Source organism: Scardinius erythrophthalmus (assembly GCF_964197995.2).
Source record: "Scardinius erythrophthalmus genome assembly, chromosome: 10".
Lineage (NCBI taxonomy): Eukaryota > Metazoa > Chordata > Actinopteri > Cypriniformes > Leuciscidae > Scardinius > Scardinius erythrophthalmus.
In genome coordinates this window covers 3,181,891-3,205,900 of record NC_138230.1, presented here as the reverse complement: position 1 = coordinate 3,205,900, position 24,010 = coordinate 3,181,891, and the positions used below count along the sequence as shown (strand labels likewise).

The following is a 24,010-nucleotide window of genomic DNA, read 5'->3' as shown; positions in this document are numbered from 1 at the left end:
TTTATTTACATTTTTTTTTAAGGACAAAAGCACATAACAAAATGACCAAAAATTCACAACATTAATGAAAATAGAAAAATAAAAGCTATTTCAATGTTAATAAAAACTATATATATATATAATGTATATGTGTGTGTGTGTGTGTGTGTGTGTGTGTGTGTGTCAGGACGCTGTTGGCCGGCGTTCCCGATTACGGCTGTAAGATCAACCCTCAGAAGGTGGCAGTGAACTTCCCGGTGTGTGAGGAGTGGGTGTGCTCGGGTGTGAGTGTGTTCCCGTCCTGCTGCCTGTTCCCCTGGTGCGGTCTGCAGATACACACACACACGCTGGACGTCTACAAGGACTTCTCGCGGTGAGGAGACGCTATCAGCCTGTAAATCAGGGAGGAACATCGGTCTTATCTGTCATATCATGTTATACTGCAGCGATCATAATCCATTCGTGTGTGTCATCACCATAATGTTTTATACGCATTCCCATCTGCAATGAAAAGAGAACGAGTCGAGGTGGAATGCGGTTGCTAAGGTGTTCTGAGTGGTTGCTAAGGTGTTTTCTGGTCGAATCACATCACTGTCAGCGCTAGTAATAATAGTTACCAAATAGGTTTCCGAACACTTTCCCCATTCGCCCAGTGTTACTCTAATTAATTAAAACCATAGTGCACAAGTCTCCCTGTGGTGTAAATCCAGCTTTTAATGTTGTTTATGTGTCTATGTGGTGTGTTTAATCTGCTTTAAGACACACCATGTGTAAATTCATAAGTCGACAGCATTGCTGAAATCGCTGGTGTTTCTGACGTCACAAACTACCTTGTAACCAATCAGATCAACGTGTGATCGTCAACCAGTGGATCTCTGGGCTGAGGGAGTGAGTGGAGGCAGGGCTCATTTGCATATTCATAGACCCGCGCATACTAAATGAGGCAAGAGTGTCGAGTTACATTCAAGATATTTTATAGCATGAAAAAAAAACTTTTAAATATGTAATTTTGGTGACCAAAGATGAGTTTTAAGGGGTAAAATGATTGACTACAGGGGAATTTAAAAAGTAATAAGCGTTACCTGGAATAAAACTAATAAACTTTTTTTTTAGTTTAACTTGATGTACAAAAATAACTAAAACAAAAGCTGAAATAAAAACGATTAAACACTATATAAAGATATATTTAAAAAATAATAAAATGACAAGAACATACAATCTAATAACTAAAACATTAACTAAAATAAAAATGGAAAATAAAAAAAACTAATTTAAAATATTAATAAATAGTCAGAACTTGACAATCAAACAGAAGTATTTGGCATCAAAATGAATTTAAAATAAAAAAATGTCTTCGCTTTTAACAAACTAGATGACTAAACTATGGCTGCGTCTGTATATGCCTACTTCCACACTATACAGTAGGCGGAAAACAGTATGTGAGTTGAGTAGAAAAGGCGAGAGAAAGTCCCCAAGTGTGCATTCGAAGGACACTTTACTATCCCATGAGGCCACAGGAGAGGACTTGTGAATGACAGTGGGGCGATGTGACATGATGTAGCACGTCATTTCACTCACACTATATAGAACATACTTTCTCAGTGACAACCAAATGTTGTATCTACCATACTGTATATGATTTCAGACGCATGGTATGTAAATGATCTATGCTCCGCCCCCTCTCAGGTATGACGGCCTGTCACTGCGCTACAGCCTGACGCTAGGCTCCGCCCACTCGCCCGCCGCGGTCATGAAGAAGCTGCTGTCGGTCCTCAGTCTCAAGTGTACCAACATCTTTCTGGACCTCAGGGTGAGAGAGACCTTCTGTTCTGATGACACTGAAATGCTGAAATCTCATTGGCCTACAATTGACCTATCGGTAAGCCCCGCCCCTTTAGTTACTGTCGCGAACTCGGACAAACAAACGGAGTTGCTAACTGTCATTCAATGTCAGCTGTCAGTGTGAAAACCTTGTGATGTTTTTGATTAGGGCTGCATGATATTGAAGAAAAGTGCGATATGCGATAACTCATTAAATAATGCGATATTCATTATGCGATACGATAATGCTTAAAGTGTGTAAAATAAACTTAAAATATCTTTAAAATGATATAACCTACATACGTGTTTCACATTCTTTTTTTTTTTTTCAACTTCTGAAAGTGAACATCAGTGTTTTATTGTATATAAGAAGTGTTTAACATCAGTGTAAACCTCGGGGTTCAGGTTATCCTACATTAGGGTTATTTAACAACAGAAACTGAATAATCACATGTAAAAATAAAACACTGCTTAATTTTCACTGTATGAATTAAATATATACTGATTCTTATTAAAGCTGCAGAAGTTATTCAGCCAAGAGTGAGGGATTTTTAGTTCATTAGCCGTTATAGCCGTTGCGATATACATATAGCGATATATACATTTGCGATATTTCGATATATTGTGCAGCCCTAATTTTGATACGTTTTGGACACAGAAGGACCACCTCTGGTCGAGGGGCAGTCAAGTGGGTCTTAAATATGCCGTGGAGGGATATATAAAAGATTTTAAAATAAATATGGCAGGTAACAAGATTAATTTGAAACCGAGGGTTTACAGATCACAATGCAAGTGGGAGACGCCTCGTGTTACGGATCAACACTGTTCATATATACCACAGGGTAAGATTAAATTAATTACATTTAACCAGTTTAATATGGAGAGCCACTGAAATGTAAATACCCAGGGGGCAAAGGGGGTTTAGCAGACATGGGCTGCTGTAAAAGGTTGTCATATAAAAATGAAATCTATGATGTCTGAGGATCACAACCTGGGTGGCCAACCCGGTCAACAAGCTGCTGGAAACTTGTAATTAGGGTCAAAACAATGCTACCTCAAATTCGGCTTTAACTCCCAGAATCACCCAAACATGCTAAAACGGTTTAATTATATTCATGAATCGTGAGCCATATCTCCCTGATACTTTATGCTAGAAACAAACTGAGCACACCTTTAGAAAGAGTGGAAGATAAGCTTTCATCTGATGCCTTGATTTCTACATGTAATTAGAATGTAAGAGTTAACAATGCCTCTTAATTCATAGGTAGGCAAAAAAAAAAGAAAAAAATATTGAACATTCCATTTGTAATCGGTAGCATTCTTTTCCCTTTGTTGTTGTTACAATAAACAAATTACCATGTAAAGTTAACTTTTACTGGATGAAATCATATTTTGATTTTTTTTTTTACTAACCAGACAGTCCTCATGGCCCATAACACATTTAGAGGGAATTCAATTTCAAGCCTATAATAGCCTGTCAATTCAAACAAGATCCAAGAAAGAAGTTTACCATTAACTGGTGTTAATTGTATACTGCTCTGTTTCTGTATGCACAGTATATCGTTTGCATATTTTTGCAATATCAGTTATTTGTATTGCAATGTCTATTTCTAATATTCTTTCACAAGTGGGATAGCTTTATTTATTCTATTGAAATAAAAAAAAGGGATTTGAGGATTTTGGGTTAGGCTGGTTAGTGTTCAATCCTGGTGTTTGGAGTGTGAGACAAAGGTACTGACAACTAAATGCTGAAAGACTAAAACACACAGGAGTCATGTGTGGAGTAGGTTTAAAAGTATTTACTGATTAAAAATGTTACATTTAGTAGCAATTTGTACCAAAAAAAAAAAAAAAAACGAAACAGACAAACAGATTACAATTCAGGGTGATAACTAATTTCTGTAATAATGTTTATACAATTTGTTTAGCTGTTTCGGAATCACCGAATGCTCTCTAGTGTTTCAGCAGGCTGTGTCCTACTACATTTGGTTGCCAACCCCTAGCAACGGCATCCTGTGTAGCATGGAGCAGTTCTTCTGACAACCTTTAACCAGAGATGGGCACAAATACATCAAAAAGTATTTAATTAAAATACAAGTAATTTGTAATTTGAAAATACAAAAATATATTTTTTACAGTCTTCTGTGGTGTAAGTGTGGCGTTAGGTACATGTAAGAGTCTAGAATATTGCAATATTGTTTAGTGCAGAAGATGCACTTTTAACGTACATGTTGCCACATACTGTCATAATAAAATATAATTACGCATATAACACTATATTTGTATTATTTACACAAAAACTAGTTAACGCTGCTGTGAGGGTGTTTCTAATAGCGCGGCTGTGACAAAGTTGACAACTTTCTCTCTTCCGACTGCCATTATCTATTTTCTTACTCTTTTTGAAAGTTGTGAAAACACTGTTGTGGCGTTTTTCTTTTGCTATTTGAGCAAATTGGAACACAAAAATATATATTTAATGTAGTCTTTCATTCACTGCTATAGAACTTAACCCAACTATGATGCCTTACACTTCTGAGAAACCCAGAAATGTGAACAGGGTCAATAGGATGTGTCACATCACGTGATTTACTTGCCAAAAACTGTGACAGGCAATTTGGTAGTCCTATTTGTATTTTATGTCTATGGTCCTAGGGATAGTTCACCCAAAAAGGAAAATTAGCCCATGATTTACTCACCCTGACATCATCCTAGGTGTATTTTACTTTCTTCTTTCAGAAGAATACAATCAGAGTTATATTAAAAAGTGTCGTGGCTCTTCCAAGCTTTATAATGACAGTCAATGGGTATATTTTTCATCAAAGTGCATCTATCCATCATAAAAGTGCATCTGTCCATCATAAAAGCGTATCTATCCATCATAAAAGTACATCTATCCATCATAAAAGTGCATCTGTCCATCATAAAAGTGCATCTATCCATCATAAAAGTGCATCTATCCATCATAAAAGTGCGTCTATCCATCATAAAAGTCCATCTATCCATCATAAAAGTGCGTCTATCCATCATAAAAGTGCATCTGTCCATCATAAAAGTGCATCTATCCATCATAAAAGTGCATCTATCCATCATAAACGTGCATGTCTCCATCATATAAGTGCATCTATCCATCATAAAAGAGCATCTGTCCATCATAAAAGTGCGTCTATCCATCATAAAAGAGCATCTGTCCATCATAAAAGTGCATCTATCCATCATAAAAGTGCATCTGTCCATCATTAAAGTGCATCTATCCATCATAAAAGTGCATCTATCCATCATAAAAGTGCATGTGTCCATCATAAAAGTGCGTCTATCCATCATAAAAGTGCATCTATCATCATAAAAGTGTGTCTATCCATCATAAAAGTGCATGTCAATCATAAAAGTGCATCTATCCATCATAATAGTGCATCTATCATCATAAAAGTACATGTGTCCATCATAAAAGTGTGTCTATCTATCATAAAAGTGTGTCTATCCATCATAGATGTACTTTTATGATGGATAGATGCACTTTAATGATGGAAAGACGCACTTTTATGATGGACACATGCACTTTTATGATAGATAGATGCACTTTTATGATGGATAGATGCACTTTTATGATGGACAGATGCACTTTAATGATGGAAAGACGCACTTTTATGATGGACACATGCACTTTTATGATAGATAGATGCACTTTTATGATGGATAGATGCACTTTTATGATGGATAGATGTACTTTTATGATGGATAGATGTACTTTTATGATGGATAGATGCACTTTTATGATGGACAGATGCACTTTTATGATGGATAGATGCACTTTTATGATGGATAGATGCACTTTAATGATGGATAGATGCACTTTTATGATGGATAGATGCACTTTTATGATTGACACATGCACTTTTATGATGGATAGATGCACTTTTATGATGGATAGATGCACTTTTATGATGGATAGATATGCTTTTATGATGGACAGATGCACTTTTATGATGGATAGTGTTGTGGTTTAAATTCTTTTCAGGGGAATGACTTCAGAGATATTTGACATCAGAAAAAAATAGACTTTATTAACAAAACAAAGCCGAGTGTCCCTCTGCAGAAAAGACCCTCCAGAAAAATTGCCCAGTAAACGTATATACCCTCTCCTTGTCCCAAACATGGTAATACATTCTATAGGTATTTTGAGAAATAGTTTTGTACCATGTGACATTACTGAAATAGAATTTTCTGCTATAACAACACCTTGTGCTCTCAGGTTCCAAAGTCAGCCAAAGTCACCCACAGACAAGGAAATAATAGTGTACAAAAAACAGTTAAATTACTTATTTTCTAAATAATAAAATCTTCAACAATAGATGCAATTTTATGATGGATAGATGTACTTTTATGATGGATAGATGCACTTTTATGATGGATAGACGCACTTTTATGATTGACACATGCACTTTTATGATGGACAGATGCACTTTTATGACGGACAGATGCACTTTTATGATGGATAGATGTACTTTTATGATGGATAGATATGCTTTTATGATGGACAGATGCACTTTTATGATGGACAGATGCACTTTTATGATGGATAGATGTACTTTTATGATGGATAGATGCACTTTTATGATGGACAGATGCACTTTTATGATGGACAGATGCACTTTTATGATGGATAGATGCACTTTTATGATGGATAGATGTACTTTTATGATGGATAGATGCACTTTTATGATGGATAGACGCACTTTTATGATGGATAGATGCACTTTTATGATGGATAGACGCACTTTTATGATTGACACATGCACTATGATTGACACATGCACTTTTATGATGGATAGATGCACTTTTGTGATGGATAGATGCTTTTTTATGATGGATAGATGCACTTTTATGATGGATAAATATGCTTTTATGATGGACAGATGCACTTATGATGGATAGATGCACTTTTATGATGGATAGATGCACTTTTATGATGGATAGATGTACTTTTATGATTGACACATGCACTATGATTGACACATGCACTTTTATGATGGATAAATATGCTTTTATGATGGACAGATGCACTTATGATGGATAGATGCACTTTTATGATGGATAGATGCACTTTTATGATGGATAGATGTACTTTTATGATTGACACATGCACTATGATTGACACATGCACTTTTATGATGGATAGATGCACTTTTGTGATGGATAGATGCTTTTTTATGATGGATAGATGCACTTTTATGATGGACAGATGCACTTTTATGATGGACAGATGCACTTTTATGATGGATAGATGCACTTTTATGATGGACAGATGCACTTTTATGATGGACAGATGCACTTTTATGATGGATAGATGCACTTTTATGATTGACATGCACTTTTATGATGGATAGATGCACTTTTATGATGGACAGATGCACTTTTATGATGGACAGATGCACTTTTATGATGGACAGATGCAGTTTTATGATGGATAGATGTACTTTTATGATGGATAGACGCACTTTTATGATTGACACATGCACTTTTATGATGGATAGATGCACTTTTATGATGGATAGACGCACTTTTGTGATTGACATGCACTTTTATGATGGATAGATGCACTTTTATGATGGATAGATGCACTTTTATGATGGACAGATGCACTTTTATGATGGATAGATTTACTTTTATGATGGATAGATATGCTTTTATGATGGATAGATGCACTTTGATGAAAAATATACCCATTGACTGTCATTATAAAGCTTGGAAGAGCCACGACACTTTTTAATATAACTCTGATTGTATTCTTCTGAAAGAAGAAAGTAAAATACACCTAGGATGATGTCAGGGTGAGTAAATCATGGGCTAATTTTCCTTTTTGGGTAAACTATCCCTAGGACCATAGACATAAAATACAAATAGGACTACCAAATTGCCTATCACAGTTTTTGGCAAGTAAATCACGTGATGTGACACATCCTATTGACCCTGTTCACATTTCTGGGTTTCTCAGAAGTGTAAGGCATCATAGTTGGGTTAAGTTCTATAGCAGTGAATGAAAGACTACATTAAATATATATTTTTGTGTTCCAATTTGCTCAAATAGCAAAAGAAAAACGCCACAACAGTGTTTTCACAACTTTCAAAAAGAGTAAGAAAATAGATAATGGCAGTCGGAAGAGAGAAAGTTGTCAACTTTGTCACAGCCGCGCTATTAGAAACACCCTCACAGCAGCGTTAACTAGTTTTTGTGTAAATAATACAAATATAGTGTTATATGCGTAATTATATTTTATTATGACAGTATGTGGCAACATGTACGTTAAAAGCGCATCTTCTGCACTAAACAATATTGCAATATTCTAGACTCTTACATGTACCTAACGCCACACTTACACTACAGAAGACTGTAAAAAAATATATTTTTGTATTTTCAAATTACAAATTACTTGTATTTTAATTAAATACTTTTTGATGTATTTGTGCCCATCTCTGGTTAAAGGTTGTCAGAAGAACTGCTCCATGCTACACAGGATGCCGTTGCTAGGGGTTGGCAACCAAATGTAGTAGGACACAGCCTGCTGAAACACTAGAGAGCATTCGGTGATTCCGAAACAGCTAAACAAATTGTATAAACATTATTACAGAAATTAGTTATCACCCTGAATTGTAATCTGTTTGTCTGTTTCGTTTTTTTTTTTTTTTTTGGTACAAATTGCTACTAAATGTAACATTTTTAATCAGTAAATACTTTTAAACCTACTCCACACATGACTCCTGTGTGTTTTAGTCTTTCAGCATTTAGTTGTCAGTACCTTTGTCTCACACTCCAAACACCAGGATTGAACACTAACCAGCCTAACCCAAAATCCTCAAATCCCTTTTTTTTATTTCAATAGAATAAATAAAGCTATCCCACTTGTGAAAGAATATTAGAAATAGACATTGCAATACAAATAATTGATATTGCAAAAATATGCAAACGATATACTGTACATACAGAAACAGAGCAGTATACAATTAACACCAGTTAATGGTAAACTTCTTTCTTGGATCTTGTTTGAATTGACAGGCTATTATAGGCTTGAAATTGAATTCCCTCTAAATGTGTTATGGGCCATGAGGACTGTCTGGTTAGTAAAAAAAAAAATCAAAATATGATTTCATCCAGTAAAAGTTAACTTTACATGGTAATTTGTTTATTGTGACAACAACAAAGGGAAAAGAATGCTACCGATTACAAATGGAATGTTCAATATTTTTTTCTTTTTTTTTTGCCTACCTATGAATTAAGAGGATTAAGAGAATTAAGAGTTTGTTTCTAGCATAAAGTATCAGGGAGATATGGCTCACGATTCATGAATATAATTAAACCGTTTTAGCATGTTTGGGTGATTCTGGGAGTTAAAGCCGAATTTGAGGTAGCATTGTTTTGACCCTAATTACAAGTTTCCAGCAGCTTGTTGACCGGGTTGGCCACACAGGTTGTGATCCTCAGACATCATTGATTTCATTTTTATATGACAACCTTTTACAGCAGCCCATGTCTGATTTCCTAAAAAACAGGTGTTTTGCCCCCTGGGTAAAACCTTCATTTATGTGTTTTTGAGCTACACTGTTCATGACGTGAGAACAATTCGCTATTTAGGTTTGTACGTTAGCATGGACTCACTGATTTTAATTGTAATTTAATATGACAACCAGAAAATGAAAGTTTTCGTCTTTATTGGGATTGGGGTTGAATCCTCAGGGAACCAGGTTACTGCGCACACATCAGGGATAAATAAACCAGGCTTCAGTCGCAGATAATTGGTCCGTTCGCGTTTTGGTGAACGCGCGCGCAGTACGGTGATTTAAAACATGAATACCCATGCCCATCCTCTCAGGATCTGGATCAGCGTTACAAGTTCCCCTGGCTCATCGTTTTACCATTTTTGTAGCATAAACACCATAAAACCGATGAGAGCTTCGGATCTTCCAGTGTTTCTCTGTAGCCCTATTCGGACGGGGTTAACTTTACAGGGGTAGATGGAGTAATGTGATTTTACCACAAGACGTCTGTAATATTAATGGCCAATTCACACAGGATAATAATTCTCAGTAAAACTAGCAGAAGTGTATGGAAGCTTGTTTCCGCCAATGAATAATAAATAATCATAATTGCGACTTTTTATCTTACAATTCTGACTTTTTTTCTCACAATTGCGAGATATGAAGTCGCAATTCTGAGAAATAAAGTCGCAATTGCGAGATATAAAGTCAGAATTGCGTGTTATAAAGTCGCAATTCTGAGATATAAAGTCGCAATTGTGGGATATAAAGTCACAATTCTGAGATATAAAGTCAGAATTGTGAGATATAAAAAAAATAAATTAAAAAAAAGTATTTTTTTTTCCTTAGAATTGGACTTTATATCTCACAATTGTGAGTTTATATCTCACAATTCTGAGAAAAGATGTCAGAATTGCGAGATATAAACTCGCAATTGCGTATTATAAAGTCAGAATTGCGTGATATAAAGTCGCAATTGCGAGAAAAAAAGTCAGAATTCTGACTTTATATCACGCAATTGCGACTTTATTTCACGCAATTCTGACTATATCTCGCAATTCTGACTTTATAACACGCAATTCTGACTTTATATCTCGCAATTCTGACTTTATAACACGCAATTGCGACTTTATTTCACGCAATTTCGACTTTATTTCACCCAATTCTGAGAAATAAAGTCAGAATTGCGAGATGTAAACTCGCAATTGTGAGATAAAAAGTCGCAATTATCTTTTAAAATGTTTTATTTTGTGGCGGAAACAAGCTTCCATAGAAGTGGGAGAGTAACTCGATTTGTGCATCGCCGTCACTCCTGTCGTCATGGGTGTATTACGCTGCTTCCTGATATCACGTGCGCAAACACATATAATCTGTATTTATATATATAAAACAGTTATGTCCGGTCGAACGATGTATTAATTAACTTCAGATTGGATTGTGTTGGTAATAGGCACTTACCTAACGCTAAAAGATGTGCTTTCGATCTTCTTTCTGATGTGAGTGGTGTGTGGAAAACACTTGAGTTTTGCCACAGACTCGTCCCAGCGACTAGAACGCAACTGATGCTTCTTCAAGCTCCTCCAAACCACAGAAAACTCCTTTTAAACTGGAAATATTTACATACATATTTACAGCGGGTCTATTCGCACGGGATTAGTTTTACCTGAGGTAATTTTTCCAGACCTTTTTACTGAATGTAAAAGTCGCTGTAATGTTTACTGATATTGTCCGTGATGATCAGGACTGAAATCACAGAGAAGCTCTGCTGATTATTACTTTACCCACCTCTCCATGTTACACTAGTCTCGTCCGAATAGGGCTTATGGCGCTGAAACCTAAAGATGTCTGAGTTCCCCGTGCAACTGATACTCAACTGCCATTGGCTCATCTGTGTTCGAGGGGAGGGGCTAGCCGAATACGTTCTGATTGGCTGTGATTTTCATAGAGTGCAGCAATCAGTTAAAATACCATTCGTTTTCTCCATAGGGGAATTGATGCATGTAAATACACACATATATACTTCCGGAACCAAAGCCACTAAAAAAGTGGCTTTTAAGAACTGAACAATGAATAAAGTTACAGTCTGACTGTTACTGGTTAATATTCATCTGTGGTGTTAGAGGAGTCCGTCTGAGAGAATCAGGGTTTATTCATCTGTGTCTGATCTCTTCCCCAGATGAATTCAGTAGAGGCCGTTTACAGAAGCTTGTATAAGCTGATTCTGCTGCAGGCGCTCAGGTGAACAACTGTTCTTCGACACATCAAACTGATCAAAAGTCACAGTAAAGACATTTATAACGTTACAAAAGATTCTGCTTCAAATAAATACTGAACTAATAAATAAAAACTTTCAATTCATCAAAGAATCCTGAAACATAAAATGCATCAGTTTCCACACAAATATGAAACTGTTTTCAACACTGATAATAATCATAAATGTTTCTTGATCATCACATCCTCATATTAGAGTGATTTCTGAAGGATCATGAAGACTGGAGTAATGATGCTGAACATTCAGCTTTGATCACAGGAGTAAATTACACTTTACTGTATATTCACAGATGATTTACATTATAATAATATTTCACTGTTTTTACTGTATTTTTCATCAAATGAATGTTCCTTGTTGAGCAGAAGAGACTTAAACAGTCGTGTAGCAAAACGGTCTTGGTGGCAAAAGTTTAACAAGAACAAATATCTGCATAACTTTGTGTGAATCTTTAGTGGTGAATGTTTGTGTGAAACTGAGCGTTAAACTGCAGGAAACAACCCACAATAACAAACGAGTGTGAGAGCAGAACGAATGTTTGTCGTGTGTGTGTGTGTTTGCAGGTTTCATGCGTGTGTGAAGAGTTTGCCTTTGGGTCAGAATGTGGAGGCAAACCCGTCATTCTTCTTGAAGATGATCTGGACGATGGCTCGAGTCATGAATAAACTCATCAGACACACAAACACAGGCAAGAGTGCGAGTGACGTGAAAGTTAGCATGAAGCAGAAGTTACGCTAGTCAGGGTTCGTTTAATGTGAGTCCTGGAAAACCCTTGAAAACAGCCGTATTTACGAAGAGGTACTTGACAAGTGCTTTATTTATTTATTAAAAAAAACACGAATACAATCTTCTCAGGCACAGTTAACACTGCAGCCCGTCTGACAAACCCCCATCAGACCTTTACTCCATAAAGAGTACGCCAACATTATAACATAAAATATTGATTGAGCAATAATAGCCATTATGAACTTTGTATTTATATTATTAAATATGTTGTAAGTTTTATTTTGGATACCATATATATGTAATTTGAGTTTAAAAAATCTGTAAAAAATCCTAAAGATATTGTTTGATAAGTGCGATCTCTGATTGTAGTCCAAAAAAGTAGTGCTTAAAGTCATCGAAAGTCCTGGAATTTCGTTTTACAGTCTCTGCACGAACCCTGGCTGGTCTTTTCTCCTCTATTGTGTCGTATATCGAGTGAAACTTCTCTGGAACAAGAACAAATGTGGGCGGGGCTTGATTTAGTTAGAGGCGAGTTGATTGGATGATTGGATGGTGGTGGTTTCCTATTGGCTGATCTCGTGTGAGTGACAGGTTGCCCCGCCCACATCATCACAGAAGAGATAGAGATGCAGCAAGAGGAACCTACTCAGCTTTTCTAATACTGGTGTTCCCATCATGCACTGGGGCATGAATAATGAATAAGGTTGATTTGCCACTGTTTTCCAGCTGTATTTACACCGTTTTATCACTGCTTTTGTTGTTAGGTTTGGTAACTTGCCATTTTGTGACATCTGGATTAATTTTCTAAAATGACACATTCGTACTCAAAAAATGATCTATCGAATGTTACCGTCATTGTGTATTGTGTACTAAGTATTGAGGTCTCAGTGTTCAGGTATAATGTTTCTTTTATTATTTACTTAGATGTTTCTAAGCAAAGCATACGCATTAAAGGGTTAGTTCACCCAAAAATGTAAATTCTGTCAGTAATTACTCTCCCTCATGTTGTTCCAACCGCGTAAGACCTTCGTTCATCTTCGGAACATAAATTAAGATATTTTTGATGAAATCTGAGTGCTGGATCACTTCTCCATAGGCTTTCAGAGGGACCGAAACTTGCTGGCCCAGAAAAGTTATTAAAGAGATCGTTAGTTAATATAGTCCAAGTGACTACAGTGGCTTAATCTTAAGTATATCAAGCGACGAGAATACTTTTTGTGCGCAAAAACAAACAAAAATAACGACTTTATTCCACTAATCATTTCCTTCTCTCTGGGCCTCTAGTTGGTTCACATAGTGTTTTTGCGTAGCACGTCTGTGTTACACGTCACCACGTAGGCTCACAATTGGCCGACGCCGGTCATGTGGGTGATGCGTGATTACGTGCAACACAGACGCGCAGCGCAAAAACACTACGAGGCCCAGAGAGAAGGAAATGAAAAGTGGAATAAAGTCGTTATTTTTGTTTGTTTTTGCGCACAAAAAGTATTCTCGTCGCTTGATAAACTTAAGATTGAGTCACTGTAGTCACTTGGACTATATTAACTAACGATCTCTTTAATAACTTTTCTGGGCCAGCAAGTTTCGGTCCCTCTGAAAGCCTATTGAGGAGTGATCAGCTCTCAGATTTAATAAAAAATATCTTAATTTGTGTTCCGAAGATGAACGAAGGTCTTACGCGGTTGGAACAACATGAGGGTGAGTAATTACTGACATAATTTTCATTTTTGGGTGAACTAACCCTTTAAATGTGTGGTTTAGTTTAATCTACTTAAAATGTGTTTTTAATGAGGACAAGTGCTGTTTCTCAGTGAATGCTGATGTCGTCCCTCAGGTCTGGTTCTGGGTTCTCCGGACGGCGGAGGCGTTCTCCAGTACGAGGCCGTTCAGATGTTGTTCTGTGTGGCGTTTGAGGTCGTGTTCACACAGAATCGCTCGGCGTATCGCAGTCTGCTTCCTCCACTGCGCAAACGTACGTCTCACTCTTAAATCTTCTGTTTCAGGCTGTTGTTTTTGTGTGGAATGAGGAGACTGTTGCATTGTGGGTGCTGAGGTGTTATTTTCGTGGCGTTGAGATACTATTATAGGATTTATTAATAATTTGAAATAGTTTTTTTTTTATATCAATTTACTTTTATTAATTTTTATTTAAGTAAATTTAGTACTTCAACTTAAACTAAACAAAAATGAGAAATGTTGGCAACTATATATATATATATATATATATCTATAGAAGGGATGGGACGTATGAAAATTTCATATCATGATTATAGTGGCCAAAATTATCGTGATTATCAATATTATCACGGTTTTGTTAAAACGAGATGAAAGTGTTCAAAAAGAACTGATGCTCACACTAAAAACAGTTTAATATTTAAAAATCAATAAACAACAAATAAAAAAGCAGCTCTATGCACTTTTTTAAGCAAGATTATATTCTGTGGCATTTCTCTTTATAATGACCGTCGTCAATAGCAACGCATCATAACACAGCGCGCATCCATGTATCGCATCGCAACAGACGCGCGCTCTCGTTTCATTCAAATACAACTTGCCGTCTTGCGTCTCCGTTTTTGGACGATTGTTTTGTACGCTGTACAAAATGGATTTATAAACAGGTAAGATTTAAAACATTAATCTCATTTCAATATGTCCCCGTAATTGTGTGGTAAAAAAAAAAAAATCGGTGTAATAAGTGTACAATGATAGTCTTGTTTGAACTTGATCGTTCGTCTTTGGCTCAAAGCCACTTGCTGCGAACTTTTCTTCACGGAAGCTTCACGTTTATTTCAAGTGAGTGAGATAAAATATTTCAACTCAAAACAACATTTTGTGCCCAATTATTTCCCAGACGTAACGTTAGTTTTGGTAATGAGGTCAAAGTTAACTTGCCTTGCGTTCGCTATAAACAGTGGGTGATGGTCACACAAGACGACTCGGCAGATTTGAAGTGTTTCCCCCCCATCCTCGATTAAGTTTCCCTCAGGACTTTTGTAAAAAGCCATAATATGACCACACCTCAGATTTGAAAAGCTGAAAATCTCCCGAGCACGGTGCCGAAGTTATGACGTCATTTTGTAGGACAACCCGGAAGTTAGCGGCGCATGGGTTCCCTCGATCGAAAAGCAATGCATTTTCCCCATAGACTTTTGGAAAATCGCAAAAAATAAGATCTGTGTTCAACAAAGAGTTGTGACCCTAACACGTTTTGTCTATCAAGATAATCTTTACAAGTTAGTCCAAAATTTATACATTTTGAAGCCTAAATAAAGCCGTCAGATATAAAATGCTAACGGTAGGCTATAAAAGGACTACAGCACACCATGGTCGCGGATCAACGTCATTGTAATGAGTATCTAGTGTGATGAGTACTGATTTAAGCCTGCAGGTGGCAGTAATGTGGGGTATAAGATGAAGTGCATTCCCTAGAGCAGTGGATCCCAAACCTGTCCTGAAGGACCCCCAACACTGCACGTTTTCTTTGTCTCCCTAATCAAACACACCTGATTCAACTCATCAGCTCATTATCACATAGGTTAATGAGCTGATGAGTTGAATCAGGTGTGTTTGATTAGGGAGACAAAGAAAACGTGCAGTGTTGGGGGTCCTTCAGGACAGGTTTGGGAACCACTGCCCTAGAGGAAGAGGTTGTAATGGAGACATGCTTGGTGTGCCACATGGAATAAAGAAGCCAGTACCACCTATTCTTTTTATCTTTATTTGTTGTCTCTGGAACAATACATGGTACCAGGAGTGGGGTCTGAAAAACCCAATGGATGCCATTAAACCACCGGGATCGCTGAAGTTGTGTGGAAATGTTGATGCACATTGGAGGACTTTCAAACAGCAGTTTGAGTTGTATGTTGTTGCTGTTGGACAACAAGCGGCTGTGGATGAAAGAAAAATCGCCCTGTTACTTACCATTGCTGGAGCTGATGCCGTGGAGGTCTATAACACCTTTAATTTTGATGAAGAGGCAGACAAGAAGAAACTGGATAAGGTACTGGAAAAATTTGATGCTCATTGTTTGTCAAGGAAGAACGAGACATATGAACGATATGTATTCAGAACACGTGTGCAGCATGAAGGAGAGGCTTTTGATTACTTTCTGACTGATCTCAAGATAAAGGCAAAGACTTGTAACTTTAATGAATTGAGAGATTCAATGATTCGTGATCAGATTGTTTTTGGTATCTATGAGAAGAAACTGAGAGAAAGATTGTTACGAGAATCAGAACTCACCTTGGAGTATGCTGTCAAATTGTGCCAATCCAGTGAAGTAGCGAGACAGCAAGTGAAGCAGTTTGATGGGACTAATACAGCCGCTATGTCATTTCAGAGTGTAGAAGTTGACGCCATTTCCTTCAGAGACAAGAGAAGAGGTAACACACGAGGTTTCAGAGACAATGATACAAGAGGTTTCAGAGATAATGACAATGAAACATTCTCATGCAAGCGCTGTGGGACCAAACATAAGTTCAGACAGTGCCCAGCTTTCAGAAAAAGATGTTCTAAGTGTAATGGCCCCAACCACTTTGCAAAGATGTGTTTTTCAAAAGACATGAAGAAGGAAAATAAAGTGCATTTAGTGGAGGAGGCAGATGACAGTGATTTGAGCGACTCATTTTATGTGAACATGGTTTCTGAAAAGAAAGTAAATCTGGATGCTGAAACGTGTGTATCAAGTGATGATTCAGTCAAGTCTTCGATGTGGATTGTTCCTCTTGTGGTGAATGGGACTGTAGTACCCTTTAAATTAGATACGGGTGCAAAAGTTAATTTAATTAACATCAGAGATGTGAAAGCACTGAAAGAAAAACCTCTAATTAAAAAACGTACAGTTCCCCTCAAAGCCTATAATGGACAACCAATTGAAACACGAGGAATATGCAGACTAAACATACAAGTAAAAGGAAAGATGAAGAGTTTGATGTTTGTTGTAGTTCCCAATGGTCATGAATCTCTTTTAGGAGATAAAGCGTGTGAAGACCTTCATTTGGTTAAAAGAGTGTATCAAGTCAATAATGAAACGGTAGTCTTACAGCCTGTCTGTGACAATATAACTGACATTGTCAAACAATTTCCAGATGTTTTTGAAGGTCAAGGCACACTGCCATTTACCTATAAAATACAACTGAAAGATGATGCTTCTCCAGTCATACATGCTCCTCGGCGGGTCCCTGCACCTCTGCGCGAGGCCTTGAAAAAGGAATTGGATCGCATGACCCAATCAGGAGTAATCCAACGGATTGATCAACCTACAGACTGGGTAAACTCCATAACATGTGTGAAGAAGCCTAATGGTGATTTAAGAGTGTGCTTAGATCCTAAAGACCTCAATGATAGCATCAAACGAGAACATTACCAGATACCCACCCGTGAAGAGATCATTAGTGACATGTCAGGAGCTAAGTTTTTCAGCAAATTAGATGCATCTCAAGGATTCTGGCAGATCCGATTGGATTCTGAGAGTAGCCAGTATTGTACATTTAATACTCCCTTTGGGCGATATTGTTTTCTTCGACTTCCTTTTGGAATCAAATCAGCTCCTGAGATTTTTCATCGAGCCATGGAAACCCTTATTGAAGGTCTAGAAGGTGTTCGAGTATATATTGATGATATTGTGGTGTGGGGGTCCACCATTCAACAACATAATCAGCGATTAGTAAAAGTGATGGAAAGAGTTCGAGCACATGATTTAAAGCTCAATCAGAAAAAGTGTCAATTTGGAGTCACAGAGATCACGTTCTTAGGGGACAAGCTGTCCGCAAAAGGTGTGGAGCCACATCCAGCAAAAGTGCAAGCCCTCCTTGATATGCCTCCACCTACAGATAAGAAGGGAATTCTGCAGGCTTTGGGAATGGTGAACTTCCTGGGAAAATTTCTGCCAAATTTGTCAGCTAAAACTACCCATATGAGAAAGTTGTTACAGAATGATCAGGAGTTTGTCTGGACTTCAGTACATGATCAAGAATGGAAGCAGTTAAAGGAGACTCTTACTACTGAACCTGTCCTTGTTTTTTTGATCACACACGACCAACTAAGATCTCTACAGATGCCTCTCAGGATGGATTGGGGGCGGTGCTTCTTCAGGCCTTTGAGGATTCCTGGAGACCTGTGGCCTATGCTTCTCGATCTATGACAGAGACTGAAAGACGATATTCACAAATAGAGAAGGAGACTTTGGGTTTAGTATTTGGCTGTGAAAAATTTCATGGATATGTCTATGGATTACCTACTTTTACAGTAGAGACAGATCATAAACCATTAATCTCCATCATTCAAAAGAACTTAAATGATATGTCACCTCGAATTCAACGCATGATGATGAAATTACAGAGATATGATCTGAATCTAGTCTATACACCGGGAAAGTATATCATTGTGGCTGATGCACTGTCTCGAGCACCAGTAGCTTCGGAGATCAGCAAAACGGACGAAGTTGAGAGACATGTGAGAATGGTGTATTCAGCATTACCAGTTTCAGATGAGATGTTAAAGCTGATCGCAGAGGAAACTGCAAAGGACGCTGAATTGCAGAGGGTTATTGCACACCTTCAACATGGATGGATCAAAGGCAAGTGTCCACAGTACTTTCCTTTAAGGGCAGAACTGAGTGTGGTTGAGGGCATGCTGTTGAGAAAAAACAGAATTGTCATTCCAGTATCAATGCGCCACGACATGCTTCGTAGAATTCATGAGGGACATCTTGGTATCGAAAAATGTAAGAGAAGAGCTAGACAAGCTGTTTTCTGGCCTGGAATTAATGTGCACATTGAGAAATACATCAATCAGTGTGACGTCTGTCTGAGTCATCATTATAAACTGGCCAAAGAACCTATGATGATAGCTGCTCATCCTACTGAACCGTGGCAAAAAGTAGGAACTGATCTTTTCCAGTTGAATGGTAAGGATTATCTGGTGGTTATCGATTATTATTCCAATTATCCTGAAGTTGAACAGCTCCATCATACAACATCGAATGATCTGATTCAACGCATGAAAAGCATCTTTGCAAGGCATGGAATTCCTCATATTGTGCAAAGTGACAATGGTCCTCAGTACACTAGTTGTGAATTCAAACTGTTTGCGGAACAGTATGGTTTTAAACATACTACTTCAAGCCCATTTTATCCAAAGGCAAATGGTAAAGCAGAAAAAGGGGTACAAATTGTAAAAAGACTTATGAAAAAAGCCGCAGCAAGCAGGTCTGATATAAATCTGTCTCTTCTGAGTTACCGTTCTTCTCCACTCAGTTGTGGATTGTCTCCTGGTGAGTTATTGATGAACCGAAAACTGCGTGATACACTGCCAAAAGTATCCCTGAAAACAGAAAACAACAGTCTATCATTGAAAGAGATGCAACATCTTAAAAAGAAGCAGAAAGAATATTATGACAAGGGAGCTCGACATCTGAAACCTCTTTCTGAACGAGATACAGTTAGAATTATGGAGCCTACTGGATGGAAGAAGAAAGCTACAGTCCTAAAAGAGGTAAACCCAAGATCATATCTGGTTCAAACAGAAGATGGACAAACATTGCGGAGAAATCGACAGAGCTTGCTTAAGACTGCAGAGAAATGTCCTCTTGTTGATGAGCCAACCCTGTCTGCAGAACTGCAGTCTTGTGAAATGCCCCCTGTTGATCTGCAATGTCATGAAATGCTATCTCCAGGTATGTTTAATTCTGCAGAACAAATTCCTGAACTCGAATTATCTGTACCAAAGACTGACATGCCTCTCTTGCGGAGAACTAATCGAGTTCGAAAAGCTCCTGTTCGAATGGACTTATGAAAAAAAAAAAAAAAATGAAATGAATTGATTGTTGACATTTTTTACAGTTGGGCTGATGTGAATTATTAGTCATTGTGAATCTAATGTGTTAAAAAAAAAAAAAAAAAAAAATGTGTTAAGATTGTGTAAAAAAAAAAAAAAAAAAAAAAAAAGGAAAAAGATGTAATGAGTATCTAGTGTGATGAGTACTGATTTAAGCCTGCAGGTGGCAGTAATGTGGGGTATAAGATGAAGTGCATTCCCTAGAGGAAGAGGTTGTAATGGAGACATGCTTGGTGTGCCACATGGAATAAAGAAGCCAGTACCACCTATTCTTTTTATCTTTATTTGTTGTCTCTGGAACAATACAGTCATCATCAAGCTTCCTCAAACTTTATTAAAAAAACACGCTCGCTCATTATGATCTGCGCTGTGTATGAACCTATTTTTTACAGTCTATGGTATGAACCTATGGTATGAACACTTATCCACTTTTTCATGAGAAATATTGCCCATTCGTTTTTTCCAAAAATGTTAGAAACTAATTTTGTTTATGCGTGCCTCTCTGAGAATTTTTATTTATTCGTTTATTATTTTTTTAGTTTATATAAACCTTAATATTATTTTCTTTGTGATTAAGATTATTATGCCTGATAATTGTGCCACAAATAAAATTTAAAGATTATCTTTCACTGTATGTTTGATATGTTTTTATGTTTGATTGTATGTTTGCATACCATTTGCTAATTCGCCAGGAAAAAAACGCGCTTTTACCATCTCAGAAGCACTAACGTTATGGCCGTATCAATTTCCAATCTTATGTCCTTTTTCTTAGACGATAGAAAAACCATAGATCGAGGAGAGAACCACTATAAATCTGGACATGAACAGTGCAGCTTAGATGCTGGTTTACTTGCCGGTATTGTAAGGGCCAGCATGAGGGACAAGGTTTATCGAGTCTCGGTAAGTAAAACTAGGGAGAGATAGAGGAGTTATAATAGTGTTCTATGTATTTAAGATAACTATACAAATAATCTCTGAACAAGCATAACACAGTTAAATTCCAAACATTTAATATATTAGTTGTATATAATTATATATGTTGAATTTAAAGAGAATTGTCCAATAGCAAATGCTTATTATAATATATTATAATTAAACCATATATGTTCCCTAAATAAACCATATATACTCATTTTGTTAACATTTTCTATATATTTTTACCTGGTAATCCACAAGCCCCAATGTGAGAGCCAGTGTAGTAAATTTTATCTCACATTCACATTACTGTGAGCTGACTGGAGTGTAGTTACAATAGTTTAACATTTAATTTGTGTGTCAGACAGGCAACTTACAGTGCATTAAGGCTATACATATCAGCGTGTTCTCTGGGAATTGTTCACATTTATATAGCACATTAAATATAGTTAACATTTACTACTAAAATAACAAAGATTAATATCATTGTATCATAATATCAACTACCGGTAATGCTGTTTACAAATACAATCATATTATTATAAGTGGGTAAAAGCCAAGTTCACAAATATCAGGGTGCAGGACCCACCCTTTCTATAATTATATCCAAACAAGTTACAATAAAAGTCAATAAACCAGGTATTATTTTGAATATTTTAATTAAACACATTTCTCAACGTAATGTTAGCCTTTAATAAAACTGCAGCGGATCTAATCTATTAAACAGTGGCAAAGTAAACAAGCTTTTAGATATTTTAAGAGAAAGACAAAAGGTATTTTAGCTGTTGATTTGGTTATGAAAAACGCTTATTCTTGCTACTGCTAGCCTTTTTTACTCCATCTGGCACGAACCCAGAGTCTCCGCTGGGTAACATCGGACGGAAAACGGTAAAACGAGATTTCATTCGATGACTTGTGGTTGCATCTCGGGACAAAACAAAACAAACGTTATGTATATTAACTGAAAGGTAAACTTCTAAGAACGTGAGGCTGAAACGCGGGCTAGTGAGAGCTTTCATGTTTGTCATGATGACGTCTAAAGTCCCCGCCAAAGGATGTAGTCCCTTTTAGCAACTTGTTAGCAACCACCGTTTTTAAGACACAATAAAGTTTAAAAAAATCACAAGCAGGTTATAACTGGTGTGTTTTATGTCATAGATCAAAACGTGAAAATATTTAGAGGCTTTGTTAACCACAGACCTTATTTCAGGCGATTTAGCAAAAACCCATTCAAAAAACCCATAGACTTTAGGGCGAAGGAACCGGTAGTGCTAAAATGCTAACTCACTTCCGCGTTTTGGCCTACAAAGTGACGTCATAACTTCGGCACTCTATTCCTTCTCGAATAAAAACAACAACATTGCGCGCTGCGTCAGACTGTTGCTGGCTGGACAGGATTTACAGCGAGTTACTAAAATCGCGATAATCAAACACGGTTTTAATGATAATTAAAATTTGAACGATAATACTAACCGTCAGTACATTTTATCGTATTTTATCGTGGTTTATAGTGAAAACGGTAATCGTCCCATCCCTATGGTTTTTATTTTTCTATTTTCATTAATGTTGTGAATTTTTAGTAATTTTGTGCGCTATTTAGGTTTAATTTATTCTTTAATTTTAGTTTTAGTTTCTATTTATTTCAAACTAGTAATTTTATTGTTTTAATTGCTTCTCATGCATGTTTTAGTTCATTGCCTTGGGAACATTTTTCAGTTTTTCATCTAAAACATTTATATTTTATTTCAACTTGATCTCAGTAAACAAACATGTTTTTAACAGTTGTAGTTTTAGTTAACGATAATAATCTGGTGTGATTTCAACTTAATTTTTTTAAAATCAAGTTTAATAGCCAAAAGACACAAACAACCCTCAACCCACCAATCAGTGGCGTCGCTGTCACAGTCGAAACATCAGAGGCTTTAGAGGCTCTTACACTCTTAAATGTTTGTTAATGTGCGTTTCACATATTTTATGCTTTTATGCAACGGAAAATTCCTCCAGGAATTTGGACTGCTGGGAAAGTCTTCTTTCGTAATGTTAGCGTTTGAGTTTTGCCAATGATTTGCTGTGTCATGTGTTTTATTCGTTCTTCTCCTCGTGTGTGTGTGTGTGTGTGTGTGCTTCAGGACGGAGGCGTCTTCAGCGTTTGCTCCAGGGCATCAGACTGGCTCGTGTTCGACAGGCCTCGACTCCCAGAATCCCTCAGGACTTTAAAAGCATCCGGGCGTAGAGCGTAAAGCGAGCGCTTCTCTGGTGTTGTTCTCGCGCAGCAGTGTGACTAAACACTAAACACACACACCTGAGCTGTGTGTAAACGCTGATGGCCTAAACACACCTGAGCTGTGTGTAAACGCTGATGGCTCGTCGTTAAACGCAGAGAAATTAGAGACGCTCGTAAACTGAAGCCACGGCCGCTCGTGTTCGTGATGTTTGCATGTTCATGCTTCTGTTTCTGCTTTAAAATCTATATTTCAGTACAGAAAATAAAACAAGCTTTATTTGTTTTCAGGTTATTCGGACTAAAATGACCGTCTACAGAACATGATTTCCTGCAGAACCCATTCATTATTTAGTTTAATTTGATCATATTTTCAGCTAAATTTAAAAACATTTGTATATATGTAGCAATATTAGTACAATATTTATATATATATATATATATATATATATATATATATATATATATATATATATATAAGTGCAGTGATTACAGCTCTGTTCACATGTTTAATGTGTATTTCACAGATTTGACTCTTGAATCAGTGAAATTCAACAGGTTTAACATGCTCAAACAACAGCAGAAATGCACTGTTTATATAATAATCTCATAAAACGTGACATCTTCACTGCAGTGAACGAGTTGATTGACAGTTCAGTGTTCAGCCCCATTATTACGGACTCTTGTTTCTGCCACAGAAAAAATAAAAAAGT

The 24,010-nt window shown here is 36.9% G+C and overlaps 1 protein-coding gene across 3 annotated transcripts in view; it reads left to right on the top strand.

The window, feature by feature from the left end:
- tert (telomerase reverse transcriptase) overlaps positions 1-23,583 on the top strand; it is a 35,649-nt gene extending 12,066 nt beyond the window's left edge. For 2 of the 3 annotated variants that reach the window (XM_081376245.1, XM_081376244.1), the window contains exons 11-16: positions 167-352; positions 1,666-1,858; positions 11,507-11,568; positions 12,163-12,287; positions 14,160-14,297; positions 23,206-23,415. In XM_081376245.1, coding sequence (XP_081232371.1) covers positions 167-352; positions 1,666-1,858; positions 11,507-11,568; positions 12,163-12,287; positions 14,160-14,297; positions 23,206-23,309 — 808 coding nt within the window. In that variant the 3' untranslated portion in view covers positions 23,310-23,415. Of the gene's footprint in view, positions 1-166; positions 353-1,665; positions 1,859-11,506; positions 11,569-12,162; positions 12,288-14,159; positions 14,298-23,205 lie in introns of all 3 variants that reach the window. The other variant, XM_081376246.1, reaches the window with a different exon arrangement.
- Positions 23,584-24,010: the final 427 nt, after the last annotated feature.